Source organism: Myripristis murdjan, chromosome 1 (assembly GCF_902150065.1).
Source record: "Myripristis murdjan chromosome 1, fMyrMur1.1, whole genome shotgun sequence".
Classification (NCBI taxonomy): domain Eukaryota; kingdom Metazoa; phylum Chordata; class Actinopteri; order Holocentriformes; family Holocentridae; genus Myripristis; species Myripristis murdjan.
Window position 1 is genome coordinate 8,460,154 of NC_043980.1, and position 23,688 is coordinate 8,483,841.

At 40.5% G+C, this 23,688-nt stretch overlaps 1 protein-coding gene across 1 annotated transcript; it reads right to left on the reverse strand.

The window, feature by feature from the left end:
* Positions 1 to 230: 230 nt before the first annotated feature.
* Positions 231 to 23,539, reverse strand: gtpbp1l (GTP binding protein 1, like). The gene is made up of 14 exons (XM_030053387.1): positions 23,476 to 23,539; positions 22,979 to 23,177; positions 22,371 to 22,482; positions 18,284 to 18,464; positions 15,826 to 16,009; positions 12,748 to 12,912; positions 11,809 to 11,932; positions 10,666 to 10,780; positions 9,601 to 9,745; positions 8,266 to 8,448; positions 7,898 to 8,033; positions 7,186 to 7,364; positions 5,530 to 5,670; positions 231 to 3,432 (listed from the first exon to the last, which is right to left on the reverse strand). The coding sequence occupies exons 2-14, from the start codon at positions 23,165 to 23,167 to the stop codon at positions 3,325 to 3,327; spliced, it is 1,962 nt and encodes a 653-aa protein (XP_029909247.1). The 5' UTR covers positions 23,168 to 23,177; positions 23,476 to 23,539; the 3' UTR covers positions 231 to 3,324.
* Between the last annotated feature and the right edge of the window lie 149 nt (positions 23,540 to 23,688).

Consider the following 23,688-nt stretch of genomic DNA (forward strand, 5'->3'; position numbering starts at 1 on the left):
GATCTGTCAGCTGAACAGGGAACAAATCAGAATAAATTGAACTTCGCCCTAAACTGATAAGTCTAGGCCAGAGAGGTATCGACGTCCATTGTCAGGCTCTAATCTCTGACAAACTACGAGCTGCTTGTAACATTGGTGATCAAGGAATTTACCCATTTTCTCTCTGTCAGTCATTCTCAAATTGCGGGCGAGAAAGACCATTATGCCAATGACCACACTGAATCATCTGATATTCTGAAACATCTTTATTTAAAAGGATTTACAACACAAACTGGCACCACTTAATTTAAATGGCATCTTTTTTTTACCTCCTTAATTCTTCTGCACAATTTGTATTTTTGTACATACATACACACAAAATGTGTCTCTTCAAAAATAAACCCATGCACTATTGGTAATTTCTGGGGAAAAAAAAAAGAAAAGAAAAAAAAGAGGGAAAAATATCCTGGCAGTTTACGGTGTTTGTGTCTGTTATAAAATATGTTAGTCTGTACAGGAGAATTACCCCAAAGACACAAACCTCAGAGCAGTTTAATGTGTGACCAGCTTGCAGTCACAATATGAATATGTGGGAGTAACGGCTCCTGGCGCTGTGAGAACAGCCAATAATTTTTTACCTTCCCAGTACAAAACCTAGAATAGGGAGGAGAGCCTTCCAACAACCTAATAAAACCACACAAGAAAAGATGTTGACACCAAAATAAATATTAGAAATATTTTTTAGACACATTCACACAGGTTCAACACCTGTCTTGGTGTTAGTAAATGGACAGCTCGAACTATAGCTGGTGACACTTTGTGATCCTACCACCCAAACCACCATTAGACGAGGTCAGGGCCACATTAGACCACGTAGCATTTGTAGTGTGAACTCTTTCCTAATGCATCCGGATGCATCCCCAACAGCAGCATCAGACAACCTGGTCGCTTTGTGGAAGGACGTTTTGGCAGAGCGGATTGCTGGTGTGAAGTTCAAGGTTGAAGGAGGTTTATTTCGTGGTGAAACAGTGTTGTCTTTGTTGGACACAATAAACAAAACTGAGTGGCTGGGCACAGCTGCTTTGTGAATGGGCCAGAGATAGGGAAAAGGACGGGTGGGGGATACGAGGAACAAAGAAGGGAAGGGAGGGAGAATAAGTACAGAGGAATCAAAGTAAGAAAAGAAAGGAAAACGTAAGTCTGATAGAAATCTGCTAAGTCAGTGGAGATGCATTTGAGATGCATCGTAATGCCATTTGTAAACGGGGGGCCTGCCTCGGCGGTCCACATAGGACCGAACCCCCTGAAACAGATGTTAACGCCGATTGTGAACAGGGCCAGAGTGTCTGCTGTGGCAAAGCATTGTGGCTTCCCAGCGGAGCCAGATGTGATCAATGGTCTACGTTATTATGAAGAAGTGTGTTTGCACAGAAAACAACCTGAGCTGACCTGGGCTGGTGTTTAGACTACCAGCAACCACATCGCTGAGTTACTATCTGATGGCTGATTTGAGCTATTTGACCGACTGATGCAGAGTCATACAGCAGCATTAAAATGTCTGCTGGTGGGCAATAAGAAAGCACAAGTTCAGCTCCAGCCACTTTTACTGCGCCAACAAATCAGGCAACAATGGTTAAAAAAAGTTTATTTCTCTCTGACTATAAAAAATAACTTCCAGCAACTAATTTCTTCAGTTATGGAGGAGAGCATACGCTGGAGGGCAAAATGCACATTTGTATTCAAACCTTGCAACTTTCAAGTCCAATCTCTTATTTAGCAGACAAATTAGGGGCGTTTTGTTGTGCCTTCCCTTTCTCCTTCATAGTATAAAATAACTTTCTGCCACATAGCACCCATTTATTTTTTTTTAACAATTAAAACTAGCTTTAACTTATCTTTAGTCATTATTAGTGTCAACCATAACCTCAGTCATCGCATCCAAGAAGAAGAATTACTGGATTAATAATTTCTGTGTATGGCTTCATTGTGGTGCCACTGGTAGACCATAATGATCAACACTGTGCTTGGAGTTGTGCTGGAAAGGTTATTTCCCTGCAAACTGTGTAGACTTGAGAGTTCACAGAGGCTTGTGCTGAGTTACCACATGACAAAGCCATGCTGACACTATATGATCTGGAAAATAAAGAGAAAATTGGGACAAATACTTTCAAACTAATTCACTAGTCAGTTTGTTAAAACTGGAACAGAAGCTCTCAGAGTGGAGGGATTCAAAATTAATTTAAAAAAGGACCTTGTTTTATTGGGTCTTTTTTGCTCTTCATCTATGAGGCAATTTTCCAAAAGAGGTGATCAGTGCAATGGAAGCACCAAGCCCAGGGCAGAGAATGTACTTTTCAGTCGACCTGCCACAGTGGCCGGTAAATCCCAAAATTCACCAACCACTTTCACTGTCCTACCACTCAGACAGGCCTTTAAACCAGACCAGGATGTCCAAATGACAGCTGACCTACTACCAAAGGGGATAGTAGAGTAAACTAACTAATCAGTCACAGAAAAAGATTTACCCGGCGTTATGCTGGTGAGAGTTCCTTCTCTGGCACAAGCTGTGCCAAAGGCTAACATTATAACAAGTTTAACCTCCTGCTCAAGGATCAGTTTGTTATAGATGTTAATACCCCGTCAGGGTTGGGGTCAGTTCCCTTTCAATTCACTCAATTCAAAATGTAAATTCAAACTGCAGGTTTCGTAATATCAATGGGCTTATAAGAACATTTCAAAAGGCAAAATATTTTCTGTTTGAACTACTGAAGACCCAACGCTTCCTGAACTGACTGATGTGACGGTAAACAGACTCCAACCCCGACACCCTCTGAAGAGGTGAATTAAGTTATGTGGAGTGGGACAGGATGGGATCTAAAAGGCAGGAGAGCAGAGAGGGCAACAGTTTAAACGGTAGGGAAGGTTTAGGCTGGGAAAGTGATGATAAATCTGCTGGTTGCATTCATTTCTGAAACAAAAAAAAAAAAAAAAAACACCTATTGATCTGGTCATTGGTAAAGCTACTTTCTAATGAACAAGTGACTGCATGAACGCTTCAAGAAATGCTGTGTTTGAACTGAAAAGATGATACTTTATAACGCAATCTCAAATCAAATAAAAACTCAGCCCGTAAGTAATTACACCAATAAAAAAAAAGCTTAATAGTGGCTTTAAATGGAAAGGGTTTCACTCACATTTATTTCAAACCGCTGAATATAACTAATATGATTTTATACTCAGTCCCTTGTGCAGCGGGGATTTGAATGCAACCACCAGAGGGCAACGTGTTCACTTTCCTCAGCTGTAACAGAGATGAAGAGGGCTGAAGAGGAGAGGGTGGTGTTTTTAGGCCGTGCCTGCTCCGCCTGCAGACGTAGATGTGGCGGCGGCGTTGAGGCCTTTCCCTTTGTGTCTCTGACCACCTCTCCTGCGTCCTCCGCCTCCCGACTTGGGCTGCAGACACACAAAAGGAAACATCACTCAGCCAGCTCTTCCTTGATATCAGGATAAAAAATAAATAAATAAATAAAAAGGAAGAAAGTCGGTAGAATCTGGTTGGTCCACAAAGGTAACATGCAAAATGTGTTTTCACAGGGGCGTCAGAATGAGAGAATGCATTCATTCGTCTTGATCTAAATAAAAAGTTGTAGACTCATTCACAAAAAATCAAGTAAAACACAATTACACATATTGCAGCTGCTGGAAACTTCTTTTCCAGCAGCTGCAATCCTAAAATTTTAAATTCCATGCCTTTGTCGAACAGAGTAGAGCGAGCACACTGCAAACTCCAACTGTACAACTTTATTCAAGCAAAAAGACAATGTTTCCATCTTAGGCAGATCTTTTGGTGAGCTTTACTAAAACAAAAAGACGTCTCTACTGCTTCTCATCTAGCCTGGCACCTCCTTTTGGATGGCCACATAACTGTCAAGTCGACCAAATTACACGACGTGTCTGTGACTTGTCTGTCTTTTCTGTTAGGTAGGCATAAAACTGGCACATAAAGATGCAGAGAGCACAATACTGCCTGAGGAGCAGCTTTAGCTTGAAACGTCACCTGTGCAAACTGCAAAGAGCAAACGTTTTATGTCCCCTGCCATTTAATTTGAGCAAATTAAACATTACACTCTGCATTCAAATGGTCTCTCATGTACATTTTTTAATTCACATGTTTGGGTTTTTGGGAGCCTCCTACCATTACGTGTAACAGACATCTGTTTTGCGTCTTTGGAAAATCATGCATTAAGAAGATGTATGTTTTATTTCTGTAATTGCTTAATTCAATAACCAGTGGGAACCTGTTAGTAAGTAAATTAAATGCCACTGGGGTCCAATTCAGCAAAGAAATTGCACTTAATGACCAAAAGGCGGTCCAGTGGGCTGCTCAATGGCCCGCCGTAGAAAACTGTGGCGGTATTGGGCAGCTCCCAGGCAAGAATGTGTGAAATGTATGAATGTGAAGGAACTGTAGTGAGAAAACACACTGAATGCACTGGGGATACACCGATATCAATACTAGAACCCTGAAGTAACATAAGAAATGAAAGCAAACTATGTTGATTTTCTCCATTTCTGGCCCACAGATGCACGTATTTCTCAAAAGGAAAAAGACAGATTTTATATCAGTGATTTTGACTCAACACTAATGGTGCAAGCCTACTCTGTTCAATAACAGTAATCAATCAAAACTTTGTAGTTAGTTAAAGTTTCAAATTCATACTGGGGTTGAAAAAGAGGTAGTGGCAAAACATTCAGCTTTCAGTAGACAAAGGCTTTCATACTTGTCTCCCATAGGCAGAGGAAACTTCTTTACCTTGTTTTCTTTGTTGCCATCTTTACATATTGCCTCCTCCTCTGCCACTGTCTAACGCAGCATGCCAAGAAAGGGAGGGAATGCATAAGATGAAACCGAAAAGTGATGGAGGAGAGACGAATGCGCAGAGGGGACAGGAGAAGTGGAGAGAGGAGGAGGAGGAGTGGGTATTAGACGGTAAATGAGGAGAGCAGTAAATGGAGGGATGATGAGGAGGGCAATTGTAACCGAATGGGCAGATAAAAGCAGGGTTATTAAGGGCAGAAATGAGAAGAGTCAAGGGAATAGGAGATGTGGAACAAAAAAAAAGTAAACATGGGAGGATGAAAACAATCATAATTGAGGGATCAAATGGAAAAAGTGAAAGAGGGGACAGTGAAAGACATTAACCGGTGGACTGGAAGAGAATCAGCAGCAAGAAGAAAAGGAAGATGGCAGCAGTGAAAAGGGCTACTAGAAAGAGTTTACTTTGCACATGCACACACAAAAACTTGCCAATGTGTCACCTGATTTAAAGCACAGATTTTCTGGAGCAGCTTAGCTTTAGCTTATTGGGCGATTTTCTAAAATGTTAAAAAACTAAAATGCAGGTAAAATCATCAAGGACGTTCCAAGAGGTCCAAAACTTATTTCTACAATAGTTACTGGGCGTAAACAGTACAGACAAAGACACACAGACAGGACCCATCACATGACATTGATTCTTTGACGCACATAGAGGATTGACTCGGTGTTACCTGTGCTGTGCTGGGACTGGCCGGCCTCGCCATGGAACCGACCTCCTCATTGGCTGCTGTGCTTTCCTTAGAGGCCTTCTTATTGGCCTGCATCTTGGCCTGTTGAGCCTTAGCTGCCTGGGTGTTCACTGATTGGAGTAGCTGCAGCACAAACACACAAAGCCAGTGAAGACTTGACACATTACTCATTCATTTTACTCCTGATGAGCATTGGTTTTTTTTTTTCTTTTTCTCCTAGTAGAGGTTAATTTGGTGATCTCTGCTTATCCTCTGAAGCTCAATTTCCAGGCATCTCATCATTAGCTGTCCATTTCTCATGTGAACTGCGTTACACTCAGCATCACATGATACAGATAGCTCTTAAGCTTTTAACCCTCCTGTTATGTTCACATTTTTGAACATCCTTTATGTTTGGAGTCAATTTGACCCCTGCAGTTTAAACTTTCACAAAATTATTATAACTAAAATTGTTACCAAAGTTTATGTGTCAAGTACTTGATGTTTCTTTGTTGATTACCTAAATAGCCTTTTAAATAAGACATAACTCCCCAACACCCCCACTTATACATCCAGTATTCCTATTACGCGAAAATGGAAAAATATTCAAATCACCATAAAATCTCACTGATTGATCTGAAATTGGAAAGAAATATTCATTTTTGGTGTTTTAATGGCTTTATATTATTTCTAAGTACAGATTTTTGTTATTCATAACGGATGCGTTACAAAGTGTGTACAGGACATTGAAAACATATCATCATGTCAATTTCATGTTTACCTGGTAGAACCCATTACATTAGGAACACTCATTAAATATGAAGCAAAAAAAATGATGTTAATCATTTATTTAGAGACGTTAAACATTGGCTGGGGTCAAATTGACCCCAAACATAATAGGAGGGTTAATAAACTACTATCAGTGTCAGAGCTTTTAGTTGTGATCTGTTCTATTATCTACAAAAATAATAACTACAGCCACTCTACCTGCTTTTACCACAACTGTGAAGTGATGAACTTATATATAACAAACAACATTCTCACTAGGCAGTCTCTTCCTCTCAAAAACTGACTGTATCACAGCCGAATACATAAAATAAAGCCATACACATGAGATTGTGTGGATTGATAGTCAATTTTGAAGGGAAGGAGAAACCTAGGTACAAATTACTATTTGTGTGTGTGTGTGTGTGTCTAGTGTGTGTTTATGAATTAAAGATAAGGTAACATTTGTGTTTTGTTTACTGCAATAATGGAACCTATCAAATTATGTGGAAAAAGATCTAATATATATTCTAACATGCTCTTACGCTGCCTTTAAGTGCCATTTTTTATGTTCTCATTGGATTAACCATCAATTATTCAGTGTATCAGAGAAACAGAACAGCACTGGCAAGAACACACACTTAACCCTCTTTCATTTTTACAGCTCTCTGTCCCGTGGTGCCTCTCTTATCTTGGTCTCTAGACAGACAGGCACTCTCTGAGTAACAGACAGATAGCGCTATTTACCCTTTACTTCCTTGTCCGCTTAAAATTCTTGTCTTTGTGAAACACTTTCTAACTTTGTTTTGTAAAGTGCTGCATGCATAAAATTATTGCTACAGTGAGGAGAAAACTGTGACGCACGCTCTACTTATCATGCTTATCATCCAGTACCTTAGTGATGGTGCCCACAGCTTTGGTGCGTCCTTCCCTGAACACCAGTCTCTGGTCACAGTGCAGGTATTCGGGGGTTTTGATGAAGCGGAAGTGGACTGTGGCCTTGTCTCCTGTCCGTAGACAGTCTCTGTTCATGGTGAGGATGGTGGCTGTTTGTCTGATACTGCCACAGTGGACTGAAGTAGATGAAGAAAAAGAGAAATAAAGCTTTGTCAGTGGCATTAATGTGTCTTAGGTGATCATCAGAGCAGAAATGCATAAAATTCAAGCCAAAGATGCACTAAGAATTAAACTAATTTGGTCACACTGCAGACAAAATGTGAATGCATCTTAAGTTCACTTACAGACACTAAGTAAATATATCAAATCAGGAAGTGCAAGCACCCTATCAAACTTATGGGAAGATGCAAACATAGTAACACATTTTTCTAAATATGGATTGTTATAGATAACAAACAATGAAAGCAGTATCCTGTGCAATTTGTGGATACACATGGTACAATGACAGTTCAAATAAAGTGCAAGGGACAGTGCCGAATATACAACAAAAAAGTAGACTAGACTCTAAATTATCCTAAAACAAAAGTTTCTTTGGGTGAATGTGAATTTACCTTGGTGGACTGCCAAAGTAAGACTATTTTGGGAAATACTGCATCACAAACTGAATATTTATCAACTAAAATGATTCTGTCCGCGTGCTGTCACTAACCCATGGCCTGGTATCTTGGGGATATCGTGGTCGGGTGATGAAGGACCAGGATCTCAGCCTCAAACTCCCAGGTGGCCTGTGGCGTTAACTTTGGGGAGATCATCACCATGCCTTTCCTTATAGATGAACGCTTGATCTGAGACAAAAAAAAAATACAGCATGTAAAATTATGTGTGGTGAAAATAATTTCCTTAAGATAAAAATCTTATGTAGATGACACCCAACTGTTTTCAGAATGGCTTGCCTTTGTGTCAGGTAGTTTAAATGCTGTTTTTGTGATTAAAATAGGTAATGCCATTTAAATTTAAATCAGTAAGAATTCAGCCACACACAGTAACCGCCCTAACCCGCAGACTCCCAACACAAACCTTTTTGAGGGCGAAGGAGGCCGTCTGTCCACCGCGAACCTCTCGGACAGGCATCCTCTTGCGGTGGATGGATTTTACAGCAATGGGGATGAAGCTGCCCAACGGGTCTGGGCCTAAGAGCAGTGTGTCGTTGAGCCGTATCAATCCACGTAACGTAGTCCCTGAAACTACTGTGCCCACACCCTGTTGAGAGAAGATTCAGGTGCTCATAAAAAGGCCTTGAAACCTTTTTTTTTTTTCTTCAGCAAGGCTTTTTCTTTCATGCTCAGCTCTGGCTTCTTCGCCGTGCACAGCACTTGAGAAAATTTCCACAATTCATGTTCTTTATTGAGCATTACTGATCTACTGAAAAGGATGTAAGTGTTTTATGATTGTGAGAATATAATTGTAACTATGAATCTTCACACCTTGGTTGTGAGTTTTCACACAACACCTACGAGACCCTTAACCGTGTATCTTTCACTCTCACTATTTCATAACTGAGGAGATGAAAGACTTAAATCCTCTTTGGCTCTTAACTACTAGAAATATATATCTACGCAAAGGTGAGACTCTGTTTTATCTAGATGGCTGTAACTTATAATGCTGTGAATACACTGAGTGAGTATAATCTGCTAGGTCTTGGTCTTGCGTGTGTCGCTGCATTACCATTTACATATTTGGTGTCTGACTGCCTGGGTGTGATGTCTTAACATGTAAAACTCTGTTTGCCCTAAATCTGCAAAAGCAAATTCCTTCACATTTACTGCACAAGGAGATTACAATGAATCTGAGATGGCGAAGATACACTAATCAATACTTTGGAGAATGGTACCTAGACTACAATAGTCCCAACACAGCTTTAAAAATGTGCAGTGCTGCTTTCTTGTAGTTGTGTGCTTTCAAATACATGGAGTTTCTGTGCATCTGTTAATGTTTACACGAATTAAGTATTGACAATCGTGTGGTTTCACTGGTATTGGTATCAAATACCAAAATTGTGGTATCATGACATCCCTAGTCACAGCGATTAAGTTTGAGAGAGAGGAGAGAAAAAGTGTGTTTGAGTGTGCAAAACAGTAAGTGCGAGAGAGAGAGAATGAAAGTACACGAGTTAGTGAGAAAAAGAAAATCAGTGTGAGCAATTCTTAGTGTGTGAGAGGAAAAGGGAGAGACTTGTGTGCGTGTGCATGCGTGCAGGCTTTATATGGGGTCAAGGACTTTCTGAAAAGTCTTGTATGGGCCATTGGGATTAAACATTCTAGTCACTGCAAGTCATTTACAAGTCAACCTCAATTCACCTATATTTCTGATTCTGAACTTGACACAGAGAGTGAAGTGTGGTGTGTGTCGTACCGGTACAGAGTATGTGTCGTCTATCTGGAACTCTGCGGGCTCCTCGTCGCTGTAGGAGGTCCTGGAGGAGAGAAGGTTCAGGAACATCTTCAGCAGGTCCATATTCTCCCCTGTCACATTGGATATTTGGAAGATTGGGCACATCCTGCAGAGAGAGAGAGGGAGTCAGAGATAGAGGAAAAATTAAAGGATAGAATATATCACTATCTAAATGATTAAATGACAAACTAAACAGGCCTTCTGAATAAGGAGAGTAGTGACAGTCAACAATTAGGCTTCTTATATACAGTATACTATGTAATGCATAGTATTTGAAATCTGAATGGACATCTGACTGAATTAACTGGCCCTGGCTCTTACTCTGCCTCTATTTGTTCCTAATCTCTTTATCTCTGTCTATTTCCTCTTTCTGTAGCAACATGTTTTTCTCTGTCTTTGCTGATCTCTTTCTCTCCGTCTTCCCATCTCTCTCTATTTCCCTCTTGGCTGCTCTTTGTCTCCAGTTTATCTTTTTATTTGTGTCAATTAGGGCTGCAACAAACGATTATTCTGACAATTGACTATGCTGACAGTCAGCTACTCAAGAGCTCGATTTGTTGACTCAACAGAAAACAAAATGCGCTGTCCTTATCACAGCAAGGGACAGAAATGAATGGAATGAAAAGAAATGAATGTTATCACGACTACTGCTGCTCTTAGCCAACATGAGCTTAAGATTGCACTGAACTACCATTTGTTTACAGCTCTGCAGTGAAGAAAACAGTCTTATTTAAACAATGAAGGATATACTTAAATATGTCATAAATGTATTGCCTCTGAATTTATTGTACAACAACTAGGATGTAGAAGATGCATCAGGACAGCTATGCAGAAAGAAAAATATCACAGGCAAGACCATTTGCCTTTAAAATAAAGGCATACAATTTTTTAATCATGCTACTGTAGCTCCAGCATTTGTATATGGATTAAAATGTTGAGGTAGTTTCTACTCTTCTCTATTTTGCTCTCTCTCTTTCTCTATCTGTCTATTACTCTCACTCTCCATCCCTCTGTACCCCCTCCTACCTCTCAGAGCTGAAGTTGGAGGCTGTGACAATGACATCATCCTTGTTCTGGACCAGGACGGGGATTTTCCTGCAGCCTGGTGACTTTAATAATCTCTGTAATAACTTAAGAGTCTCTGCAGATACACAGACACACACAGACACACACAGACACACACACACACATAAACCAATAAATAAATAAATACTATAAAGAATGAATGCTTCTGGCACCAAAGCACTGGCTGTAACAAAAGCTGGGCACACATCAAGCACCTGAACAGACCGTGAAAACACTGGACAAATAGTTGGATTCCAGGAATGCAAATTCAACGACAAAGTAAAGTCTTGGTACAGAAACTGACTTCTCATGCCATGAACACCTCCAACGCCCAGTCTGACAAAAACACAAGCTGTGGCGTTTACTACAGCACAGAGCCAAAACAAATGTGGAGGTGGAACATTATACTTTGCATAGTTCCCATTTCTCAAGCTCAATTCTCACTGGATTCAGTCCAGACTGCTTGAAATGACCAAGATGGTCCTAGGCCTTAACCCTCACACAAGATCATCTGTGCTGACTATCCACTGCGGCCACCTAGAAGTACCACTAGCTCAGACAGATGATGAAAATCTGTTGTGATGGCTACAAGGTGGCAATAATTAGCCCAGACATAGGTTACTGCTTAAGAAAGAACTACTCTGATACAACATTACAGAAAACTGGCTGCAGTCCAGCAGCAAAACTGCTGTATAGTTGGAGAAAAAAAGTTTAAGAACAACTCTGATACAGCTACTGCGTTCCCATGCTACTGTCCAGTTGCCCGTTTGAGGCAGCTGACTGCCTTCTTCAGGACATATAATGATGCTTGGATAGCTAAGCTTCACTCAACTCTTTTGCCCAAAGGAATACACAAGGCAGCCAGTCAACTTAACACTGGTCAATAGAAGATTAACTAAAACCTGTTTATTGATTTTTTTTTTTTTTTTTTGGATGTTGCTTGTTGACTGAACACCAATGAACAACAGCAATTATTGATCACCTTACTTTGTAGAGTGTTGTGGAGGGATGTCAGGCTAGCCACTATTTCGTCACAGATATACAGCACCGAATGGCCCTGACACTAATTAGAGAACCAGACAATAAAGCAGCATGTGTCTTTACCTTGGAGGATGTTGGCCGGACACATGTCTATCTTAGTAACCACTACAAACACTGGCACATTGAGGGCCAGTGCCAAGCCCAGATGCTCTTTGGTCATGCCAACTATGCCAGCGTTACTGCCAACCTGGGTGGAGAGAAAGTGAGAGAGAGAGAGAGAGAGAGAGACAGAGAGAGAGAGAGAGAGAGAGAGAGAAATGGAAAAGCATAGACAGAGGTAAGTGGGCTGAAACAACGCCTGGAAATGAAGTTAAAGCATTGCCAGAACTGTGGAGAAAGCACTCAATTGAAGATCAGCACACACAGTTTACATGCTTTATTTGAATTTATAAATTAGCCTGCATAGGAGATGATAGTAACTTCAAATACTGCAAGATTTCTCACCATCTCAGACTTGATGACAGCAGTTAAATTTAATGACTTTATAGATTTTAATTAAAGTTATGACAGTTTTTGGACAAAACAAAACATCTTTTTCTTACTTAATTCAGCATTGCAGGTAGGTATTAAGCACTGCATGCAGAGGGCAGTTTTAGGTAGGAATACATTTTTTTTTTATTACCTATATGATTACATAAAGTGTCTCCTTTAAGCTAGATAGCAAGGTGCTCTTGTAACAAATCTAATCAAGACTAAGTCCAAAGATTTTCTTGTAATTTTCTCTATAGGTTAAGTACAACAGGAAAGTACATAGCAGCATGTGTCACACACAGTAAGTGTGTCAAGTAAAAAGGCATCAGATATGTTGCCTAACAAGAAATTGAGTAAGTTTGACAAAAGGATATCAAATAAAATGTTAATGTTGAAATTTAGATCAAACATTTAAATTAAGGACTATTTAATGTCATTTGAGGTTTAATATTTAAAATCTTGAATTGAGGACATTTAAGACTTTTTAAAGACCTGCAGACACTGACACACACGCGCTCTCCTTTCTCTCACCATGAGCATGCAGAAGTCAGGCAGGTGTCCGGTCATGCCGAACACAGTGGTCTTGAGGTACTTCTCGTGTCCAGCCAGGTCGATGAAGGTGATGACCTTGGAGGACTTCTCACAGATCTTGGTCCAGTCCAGGCTGCCACCGTGGCTGTCTGGCTTGTTCACCACCTGATGGACAGAGATGTAGGCAGGAGGAGCAAGTGATCATTTACAGAGAGCGTGAGAGACAGATGAACGATGAATAAGTCTGTCAGAGAAAAACAAGTGGAATGAATCAGAGTGCCGACCAGAATTAATTTAAATTACCATTGCATCTCATTGCTATGCCAGTCAGTAGAAGTTAACAGATGCCCAGTTCACAGTGATGCTCTTTTCAGATGCTGATCAGAGCAGGAATAATGTTCCACGCCACAATAAAAGTATTCAGCTCACACTGAAAGGCCTCCGATCTGTTTCATATTTACATGTCTTTGGTTTACCTAAACAGAACAAACAAACCACACTGCAGCAAAACACACAGCTTTTATTTTTTTTAGATATGTATATGTAATTATGCAACAGATCTGAACCGACAGCGATGCTTTGATCTGTAAAAAATGATTCTTTTATATAATTCTGGACCTGAATCCAGAGCATTAAGCAAATTAAAGTCCAAGTGCAAGTGTGTTTATAGCTCTTAATCACGGTTTACTACTTCAAAGGGCTTTACAGGTCCACAGTTGATAGAAAACAAAATGACACTCATAACCTGAACTCTCATAGCAGGCAAGAAACCAAAGTTAAACTAAAAAAAAAAAAAAAAGGGAAAAAACCTCTGGGAAGGATCACAGAGCGGGAAGCAAGTTCCAAGTACAATCGGTGCCACGAGGGCAATTATTCATTCTGTCCAAATAAAATCAATCAAATCCAATTACAGCAAACACTAAACAAGCAAGCAAAGCATGAATAAAGGAACAAACACTGCAAGACTACAGGAGAGTGCCTTGCAACAACAGATGACCAGCTGCTGAGCTGCAGTATCAGAGTAAGAGAGAGGAGGGAACCCTTACTAAAGCTAACGTACTTCAGGATGCAAAAGATGCAAAACAGCTGCAAAAATGCTTTTGTTTTCACAGCAAAGGAATTTTTTTTAACATACTTTTAGCTATTGGTTAGGCCTCGATAATTGATCTAAACAGGAGCAAATTTATTGTTAAGCCCTTTGCAGATGCTGTGGAAGAGGTGTCCAGTCAACACGAGGCTCATTCCTGTTTAATGCTAAAAAATGTGTGTGTGTGTGTGTGTGTGTGTGTGTGTGTGTGTGTGTGTGTATGTATATATATATATATATATATATATATATATATGTATGTATGTATGTATATATATGTGTGTGTATATATATATATATATATATATATATGTATACATACATACACACACACACAGTACAGGCCAAAAGTTTGGACACACCTTCTCATTCAATGCGTTTTCTTTATTTTCATGACTATTTACATTGTAGATTCTCACTGAAGGCATCAAAACTATGAATGAACACATGTGGAGTTATGTACTTAACAAAAAAAGGTGAAATAACTGAAAACATGTTTTATATTCTAGTTTCTTCAAAATAGCCACCCTTTGCTCTGATTACTGCTTTGCACACTCTTGGCATTCTCTCCATGAGCTTCAAGAGGTAGTCACCTGAAATGGTTTTCACTTCACAGGTGTGCCTTATCAGGGTTAATTAGTGGAATTTCTTGCTTTATCAATGGGGTTGGGACCATCAGTTGTGTTGTGCAGAAGTCAGGTTACTACACAGCTGACAGCCCTATTGGACAACTGTTAAAATTCATATTATGGCAAGAACCAATCAGCTAACTAAAGAAAAACGAGTGGCCATCATTACTTTAAGAAATGAAGGTCAGTCAATCCAGAAAATTGCAAAAACTTTAAATGTGTCCCCAAGTGGAGTCGCAAAAACCATCAAGCGCTACAACGAAACTGGCACACATGAGGACCGACCCAGGAAAGGAAGACCAAGAGTCACCTCTGCTTCTGAGGACAAGTTCATCCGAGTCACCAGCCTCAGAAATCGCAAGTTAACAGCAGCTCAGATCAGAGATCAGATAAATGCCACACAGAGTTCTAGCAGCAGACCCATCTCTAGAACAACTGTTAAGAGGAGACTGAGCCAATCAGGCCTTCATGGTCAAATAGCTGCTAGGAAACCACTGCTAAGGAGAGGCAACAAGCAGAAGAGATTTGTTTGGCCCAAGAAACACAAGGAATGGACATTAGACCAGTGGAAATCTGTGCTTTGGTCTGATAAGTCCAAATTTGAGATCTTTGGTTCCAACTGCCGTGTCTTTGTGAGACGCAGAAAAGGTGAACGGATGGATTCCACATGCCTGGTTCCCACTGTGAAGCATGGAGGAGGAGGTGTGATGGTGTGGGGGTGTTTTGCTGGTGACACTGTTGGGGATTTATGCAAAATTGAAGGCACACTGAACCAGCATGGCTACCACAGCATCCTGCAGCGACATGCCATCCCATCCGGTTTGCGTTTAGTTGGACGATCATTTATTTTTCAACAGTACAATTACCCCAAACACACCTCCAGGCTGTGTAAGGGCTATTTGACCGAGAAGGAGAGTGATGGAGTGCTGTGGCAGATGACTTGGCCTCCACAGTCACCGGACCTGAACCCAATCGAGATGGTTTGGGGTGAGCTGGACCACAGAGTGAAGGCAAAGGGGCCAACAAGTGCTAAACACCTCTGGGAACTCCTTCAAGACTGTTGGAAAACCATTTCAGGTGACTACCTCTTGAAGCTCATCGAGAGAATGCCAAGAGTGTGCAAAGCAGTTATCAGAGCAAAGGGTGGCTATTTTGAAGAAACTAGAATATAAAACATGTTTTCAGTTATTTCACCTTTTTTTGTTAAGTACATAACTCCACATGTGTTCATTCATAGTTTTGATTCCTTCAGTTAGAATCTCCAATGTAAATAGTCATGAAAATAAAGAAAACGCATTGAATGAGAAGGTGTGTCCAAACTTTTGGCCTGTACTATATATCATATATATGGTAGAAACTCACCTGTCCATCCTGGTCAAAGCCCAGGATGTCGTTGCCCACGCTGCTGGTCCTGCCGCTCTCCATCTCATGTTTGTGTCTGAAGAGCTTTTGACGGGCGAAGCCTCTGCCATTGTCCAGCTCGCCGTGGGTCAACACCCCCAGCAGGGTGCTCTTCCCAGCGTCCACGTTCCCCACCACCGCCACCCTGGGGATGACAGGAAAGAGAAAGAGAAACACTGATACAGATGTATAAGGATACATATACAGATAGATACAGTTGCAACATTTCTAGAACTGAGTGGTCTGAAAATTTGCCTTACTTTCAGTTTTTGCTTCCAATTTCTTTGCTGTTTTTTTGTTTACGTAAATAACATGAATTGTGAATCAAAATAATAAACTTATCAGCCTTTATAAGACACTATGAGCATAAAACAAAGGCACTGTTAATCTGGGCACTAGGTTCCATCAGGATTAATCACAAGCTGTTGCAAAACATCTGAGCCGTGTGTAGACAGGTACATGCATAAATTTGCTGTGTTACAAAACTATTTTAATTCCAAATGGCAAAGTTAATAATGTCTATGTTTCTGTGATCATTTACTTTTTGTGTTCACTTCCAAAATCATCCAAAACATCTGTCATGTAATTTGCTACAGCTGGCCTATTTGCACCTGCCAACTTTATTGAGCAGGCAGTTTGGTCAAGCGCGGCCTCCATACTTATCAGTGTTGCAGTAAAAATATTGCTAGAATGACACTTCTATTAATCTTCATAAATATTGAAAATGATATCCACCAAGATATCCATGCAAGACTGGCTACAAATATTCACATTTCCCATTTATGGACTCAACTCTAGTGCACTGTCACAATATTTGCACTGGCATTAGACAAATATATTGGCCAGCCTAAATTGGCCTATCACAGATATATTTACATCAGTGCATATGTTGTCTAATATGCACCACTGTGATATTCATTTATTTATTTACTTTTTTGTTTTATTTACAGAACATAATGCAGAAAAGAGATGCTTGGAAAAGAAGCTAATTTATAAATGAATATTTGATCATATATCAGCAATCACCCAATCATTGTTGGGCTGACGGTTGACTTATTACCCAATTCTAGAGGGATTATTGCAAAATGTGTGCTTATGTATATATTGGCCGATGTACCAATAGTTTACCAGTAGAGTTGTTTTTTTTTTACTCCCTAATATTGGTATTGGCTCCAAAAATCCAGAAGTGGTCAGGCTCTAATTTGCACGGCACCAGCCAAATAAATTACATGGAACAGTATTTTTTTCCCTGTGCAACTGTCATTACTGATGCACAGATGAGTAGTAACACTGCACCCAATCCGACACATGCTTCTGTTGTGAAAACTAAACTGAATCATTCAACAGTTTGCTTCAAATGAGCATATATTTATGAAAGTATTTGTAAAAAGTAATCTACTTCTTTCTTGAATTGGTGATGTATAAAACTGCTTTAAGCTCAGATAAGTTAACAGCAGTGTCATCCAAACACTTGCATACTGCCCCTGTTCACTATATGATCCACAGCCCTTGATTTACTGAAATGAAAGGCTTACTTTTTAGATACAAATTAAGCTCTTACAAGCCACAAGCAAATCGTCCCAATATTTTTTATGGTCAACTCGACCTACTGATTGACTGATATGTCAGCATTTATGGCCATGCTGGGTGGGGGCAGAGTTGCTAATCCTTAGTCAGTATGTCTTAGGATGACAACATTCTTTTACAGGCTTTTTTTTTTTTTTTTTACAATATTTACTCATCCAGGGAAGGTGTACTGAGTACACACAGCTTGCTTGTGAACTGCCATGTGAAGCAACACCTTGCTTCAGTCAGTGAGCAGCTCCACTGGAGCAGTATGGGGCTTAAGCGCCTTGCTCAAGGTAAACTTGACAGTAGTTACTGAGGGAGCAGAACCTGCTCCTCTTTCACAAAGAATAACTCAGATGTTTCCAGCCAAACTGGGGTTTGAACTGGTGATATCTGTTCTAAGAGTGAATCTTTGGCTTCAACAGAGATTCAATTCACAATTTACTATTTGGCAATTCAATTTGTCTCAAACTGAATCGAACTGTCAAAGCAAATAAATTACTTAAAGTAAGTAAATACTTTAAGTAATGTCATAAAATAACCAGTAGTAAAAATGTGCAATGAACATGTAAGCCTAAAAAAAAAAAAAAAAGAAGAAAAAAGAAAAAAAAAGTCAATTTTTAGTGTTATATTAGATTATAGCATTCCGTCTTTTTTTAAGAATCATGACTGATTCAAGTCAAAGCACCTCATATCGATTCAGGCCAAATATAGAGGAGTCAATCCTATTTACTTCTTTTTGCAGATCGATGAAGTTGAATCAGAAGAATTTATAAATCGATGTATCGATGCAATAAATGGACTTTTAGACCCCCACACACTTGATTCCTTTGACTTTTCGCTTCTTTACCTGACTTCAAGGAAGTCCTGCTCCCCCACACGCCGGCGAATGAGGTAGTCCCGTATCGATCCTCCGGTGTCTGTCCTCTCCCTCAGCAGGATCAGGTCGGCCTCGATCTGCTCGCACAGCGACTGCACTGTGGCCACCGACGCCTCCATGTCCTTCTCATCCAGACCATAGTCGCCTCCATCTAGCAGCAGAGGGTGTGCAAGAGAAAGAAGAGTGTGAAGAAGGGGGGCAAGGGAGGAAAGCATCATACACACATCTGACACTTGGTGGATGCTTTTATCTAAAATGCCTTAAAGTAGGTGTTTATAAGAAATCTGCTCAGTAAAATCACAAAAATTTACAATGACACCAGGAGGAAAGTATGCACAGGGAATTGTGGAACTGGAAAGGGTGTGATGCTACCGGCATGGGTGAGACAAGGTGACAAAAACTGGATAGCTCCCCTTTATGCAAATTACAAGTGGGAACCGCTTGGCACTGACCAATCTGGTGGTTGTATTTGCATAGATCATGTGAAAACAGCTAGTTTTTAGGTCTGTCTGCACTTTGTTTCAACAAGCACAAAAAACTCATATTGCTTTTTTTCTGCCATGTATGACCATCTCTCCCTCAAACAATCTTTTTGTTGGACTAATGGGGAAAATACACCAGGCACAGACATGACATGATGGGTACTCTGGGCAGAGCATAGCAGAGTGTTCCTTTTTTTTAACCTGCTACACCAACTGCATCTATTGAAATGCAGTTGCAGGAATGCAGGAAAATGGGTAAGTTAAAGCATTTGCCACTTTAACTATCATACACGACTTAAACCATCATAACTAGAGATCAGCAGTGCAATGCTCGCACAGTCGCACTCGGCTTACCTACTATTTTATCCTAACATAAAGAAAAGAGAGAAAGAAATGAGCAGGCAGAAAAGAGCAGAAATTGCAAAGGCTTGAAAAGATAAAAGAAACATGGGATGGGTGTGACGGGGTGAAAGGTTGTGGGTGAGGCAGAAAGACCTGAGCAAGAAAGGGATGTGACAAAGAAGACTAACAGACTGTGAGAGGAATGAACTTTGGTAGAAGAAAGAGTGAGAGATCAGAGGGCTTGAAAGAAAGGCAGAAGTGGATGCAGAGATGGAAAAACCTAACATGCTGTAACCACAAATTACTATATCATAACCATTTAGCTCCTTATTTTACATTTCAAGATGTCTTCAGACACAACCCACCCAAGCCTTGACTAGCTAGTGCATCAGGCCTGCAGGATTTTGTCTTTTATGTCATTAACTCTGTAACTGAAATATTTAAAAATATATTTGAAAATGAGTGACCTGAGATAGGGTTAAGCAAGAGTTGGAAAACACTAAAGCAGAACCAGATGAAAGAGTTTCATTCCAATATAATATATCTATCATTTGAAAAAAGCAACAATTACTTAAATGGCTGCTGGGATAATTGTAAAGCACATTATGGTTGATGTTTAATATAAGTTGAATACAAAATGCTAATAGTAATGATTTTCTTTTTTAAACACAATGCTCTACTAAGAGCACGGTGATAAAAATGGTAATTTGTCGGATCTGTATGTGGTCTTGATCAAAATGCAACTTTTCTCACAGCTACTCTCTGGTCATTCAAAGGGCACAACTATGTTTTTTAGTTGTGTAGGGTGGCAATTTGATGCTCAATAATTTGAAACATGCAAGAAATCCTAAGCCAGCAGATTTGATAACTAACAAACTGAGGAACGCTATCTTGAGTAGTGCCATCGATAATTTTTTTCTAAGACACAGGCTTATCTAGCAAAGCTTTTCAAGAAGAGCTAAGATAGCAAATTCCTTGCATTGTTAAGCAAGAGGCAAAAAGAGCTTATCTTCCCCCTTCTATGTAATGTGACCACATTTCTAAAGGAAAACTTACACGGGGCCTTTACCCACTACCAAGTACTTTCTCTTCATTAGATTAGCCTGCTGCTGCTTATCTCAACTCTGTTACACAATACACCACTGACCTATGCTGTCCATATCAGCCTGAGACAACCAGCCAGCCAGCTGGTCAGCCGGTCAGCCAGTCTCTGACCCGGCCAGGGCTACTGATGGGGACCAGTGAACCAGTGACAGTCCCAGTGCAGAGCAGGGTAACATGAGGCCCACTTCACACATGCCCTTTGACCCTCAACAGGTCACATGGGTCAGACATGTTGCTGCGGTGGGCAGAAAATAACTCGGGTTGCCAACAAAGGCCCTCGACTGTGTGTGTGTGTGTGTGTGTGTGTGTGTGTGTGTGTGTGTGTGTGTGTGTGTGTGTGTGTGTGTGTGTGTGTGTGTGTGCATGGTGAGGGGAGAGGGCTTCAGAGTGAAAACCAAACAGCATACAAATGGGGTTAGCTGCCAGGGGGAGGTCACACTGGGCCAAAACTGACAGAGGTGATGACTCTCCTAATACGCAAGGGAGAAAACTGACTTTTCCACAACTACTTCAGGCATATAGCAACATTTTCCATAGCCAGTGTTTGTCCACATCTATGTTCACATCAGTTTCCTTCTGACGAGCCAGTTTGCATCGCCACATCTTCTGCTGGAAACTACAGCGGGAAATTAACACCAGCCTCCCACAAGATGCTGGTAAACGTTGCCTTTGGTTGCCAAGTTGTCCGGCCACTAATGCAGTACTTTTTTGGAGGCTCTTTTCTTCTCTGAAAACCAATCTGTTCAATGAAATATTTTATCCGTCCGGTGAATTTAAGAAAACAAATTGTGACTTTGCCAGATCCATGAAAAAAAGGAATTTCTTGGGCAAGATGAAACTCACACCTAGGGCATGTTTAGCCTCAGGTGACTGAGTTACTGACTATGATGATCTCTAAGTTACAAGGGTCTTGCTCAACTTGACACTCAACACTTTGAAGGGGGTCTATAATCTCCAGGTGCTGACAAAACAACTTTTAGACTCCATGACTTTACGGATTGCCACATTTATCCAGATTATTCATGAAACACTAAGTCACTGTGTGGACTGAGACAATAGGAGATTAGTGTAGGTCTCAGAGTGGGTAGTGTTGTGTCAGTGGAATGAAGATCTGAACAGTGCAGAGAGCTGGTAGAGGAAGTTTTGGAGCACCAGAATGTACTGTAGGGTTTTATTTTTGGGTTTTTTTTAAAGGTGCTGTAGGCCTAACTCTAACAAATATCTGTGACTGGGTAACCCAAATAAAACACCAATTAAATGGTGCCATCTGATCAATACCTAATTCATTCAATTCTCTTTCTCTCTGTATGCAAGACAATGTCCCCTCAGTTGCAAGCATCAATCTGTCAGTTTATCTTTGTAGACATAGTGCATATAGGTTTTAAAGCGAGTCTTTCTGAATCGCTCCACACTTCAAGCCAGCATAGCCGCGATCCATCATGAAACACTTATCTCAATAAAAAGTCAGCTTTTAAAGTTGATTTGCACTCGCTTGCTGCTACTTATGATATTTCACTGAAACAAGTGCTGCTACGTCGACTGGATGCAAGCCAATGTTCAAAGGTGACCCAACGAGGCTTAACACACATTTTATGACATATGCACACTTGAAGATGAGCATAGCAATATTAAATCTATTATAAGTGCGAGTGAATTTACTTTTAAAAACATAAGTACTTATTAGGAGTGTAAAACCGAACCTTATAAAAACAAACTGTTCAATACACAATACAGTGATATTTGGACCTCCACAGCAACTGAGAATTACCTTATTGCATCCACTGTATGAGAGCCATACAACCAAACAGTCAGCTGATGAATTTATAAATATACTGAATTGTTTCAAATAGTCTAAGTATACTTTTACCTTTGAAAGAATATTTTTTGATTTCATATTGTCATCCAAAATCTCTAAATGAAAAAAAAAGTACTACTAAACACAGAGAAAATTGGAAATGGTATTTTTTTTCTCCCAAATGTGCAAAACAAACTGAGCCAAAAACAAAATTGTGACCACAACAGCACAATACAAACTGAACCATGGGTTTACTGAGCTGTTAGACTCCTAGTGAATATGTATTAATAATCTGTACTAATGTCTGTGTGATATGGACAGTGTGTCCCCTCACCTGAGCCCATTCCCACCACATAAATGGTTTCCCCGCAGCCCTCGTCCATCCGCTCTCTCAGATTTCGTAGTAATGAATCATACTGTTCCCCTGTTGGACTGACCAGAACCAGCTGAAAAGAGGCAGACAGGGGAATTTAGAGACAAGAAAAAAACAGAGAGAGAGAGGTGTTGAGTCTAATCTCACTTTTGGACCTGTCAAAACACAGCATAACAAAACTGATTTGCTTGCAACAAACATCAGCTAAAACTTTGACCAGTGATTAGAAAGCATGCGTTCATGTTTTGTATCCCTGAAGGTAACATTTTACTCTACAAAACAATTCAGACGCTCAAGGCGACAGCACAAGGCACACGACACTTTACATATGGATATACCATACCTGAGGCAGTGTGAGTTGCCAGCTGGTTGCACTTACAGCAACATACGTGTCACTTTTTTTCACATTTTGCACAACCACCTCAGAATGCATCGTGTGCCCTACATGCAACAACTCCTATGCAATAATATGTCGCTCGGCTGTATTAGTTTAGTACATCAGGTGCTCAAAGTCTTGCTTAGCCGACACAAATTAAACATTGCTGAGTGGTGTTAAAACTCGGGCCCACCTTGCTGCTGAAGTCTAGATGAGCCGCGGACTCGCCGTTTGTGCCTTCCCCGTCTTCAAAGCCCTCTCCGCCGGATGGATCGTCCCCGCATCCTCGGTCTGGTGCAAACATACAAGCCGGTACTATGGACTCGGCTGCTGGTATTGCTACCGGTCCTAACCCTGGTTCTGTCGCCGTTAACGACGCCATTTCCCCGGACCTTAAGGAAGAGAAGCCATGCAAATGTAACCAAATAAATAAACAAACTAGCTACCTGGCTTGGGGTTTACTAGCCAACCGTTAGCCACTAGCAAAGGAGCGTCCGTTGATTATCAGTGGAGCTTGTTAGCTCATGCTAACTGGTCTTACAGCTAACTTACTGGCTGTAACACTTCTTCACATTGACCTAAAAAAAAATAATACACACATCTGTATCGTGTCAACTACATTTTAAAACGTTCGGCCATCTGAATGAAGCCCAAGTTGTTAATGAAATCCTATATGAGATGTTGACATACCCGAAATAGCTGACAAGCTAACTTGGCAGTTAGTTGTGTTAGCATCGGTTTGTGTGCCTAGCTGTGCGACACGCCCATCATAAAATACTGGCACCTGATTGGCTACAGCGCTGAAAGCCACACCCACTCCGTTAAAGTTCAAGAGTCATCAAGTCGCCGCCTGGCTAAAGTGGAGCAAGTGACCTACTTTCAGAAACACACACATGAGTACTG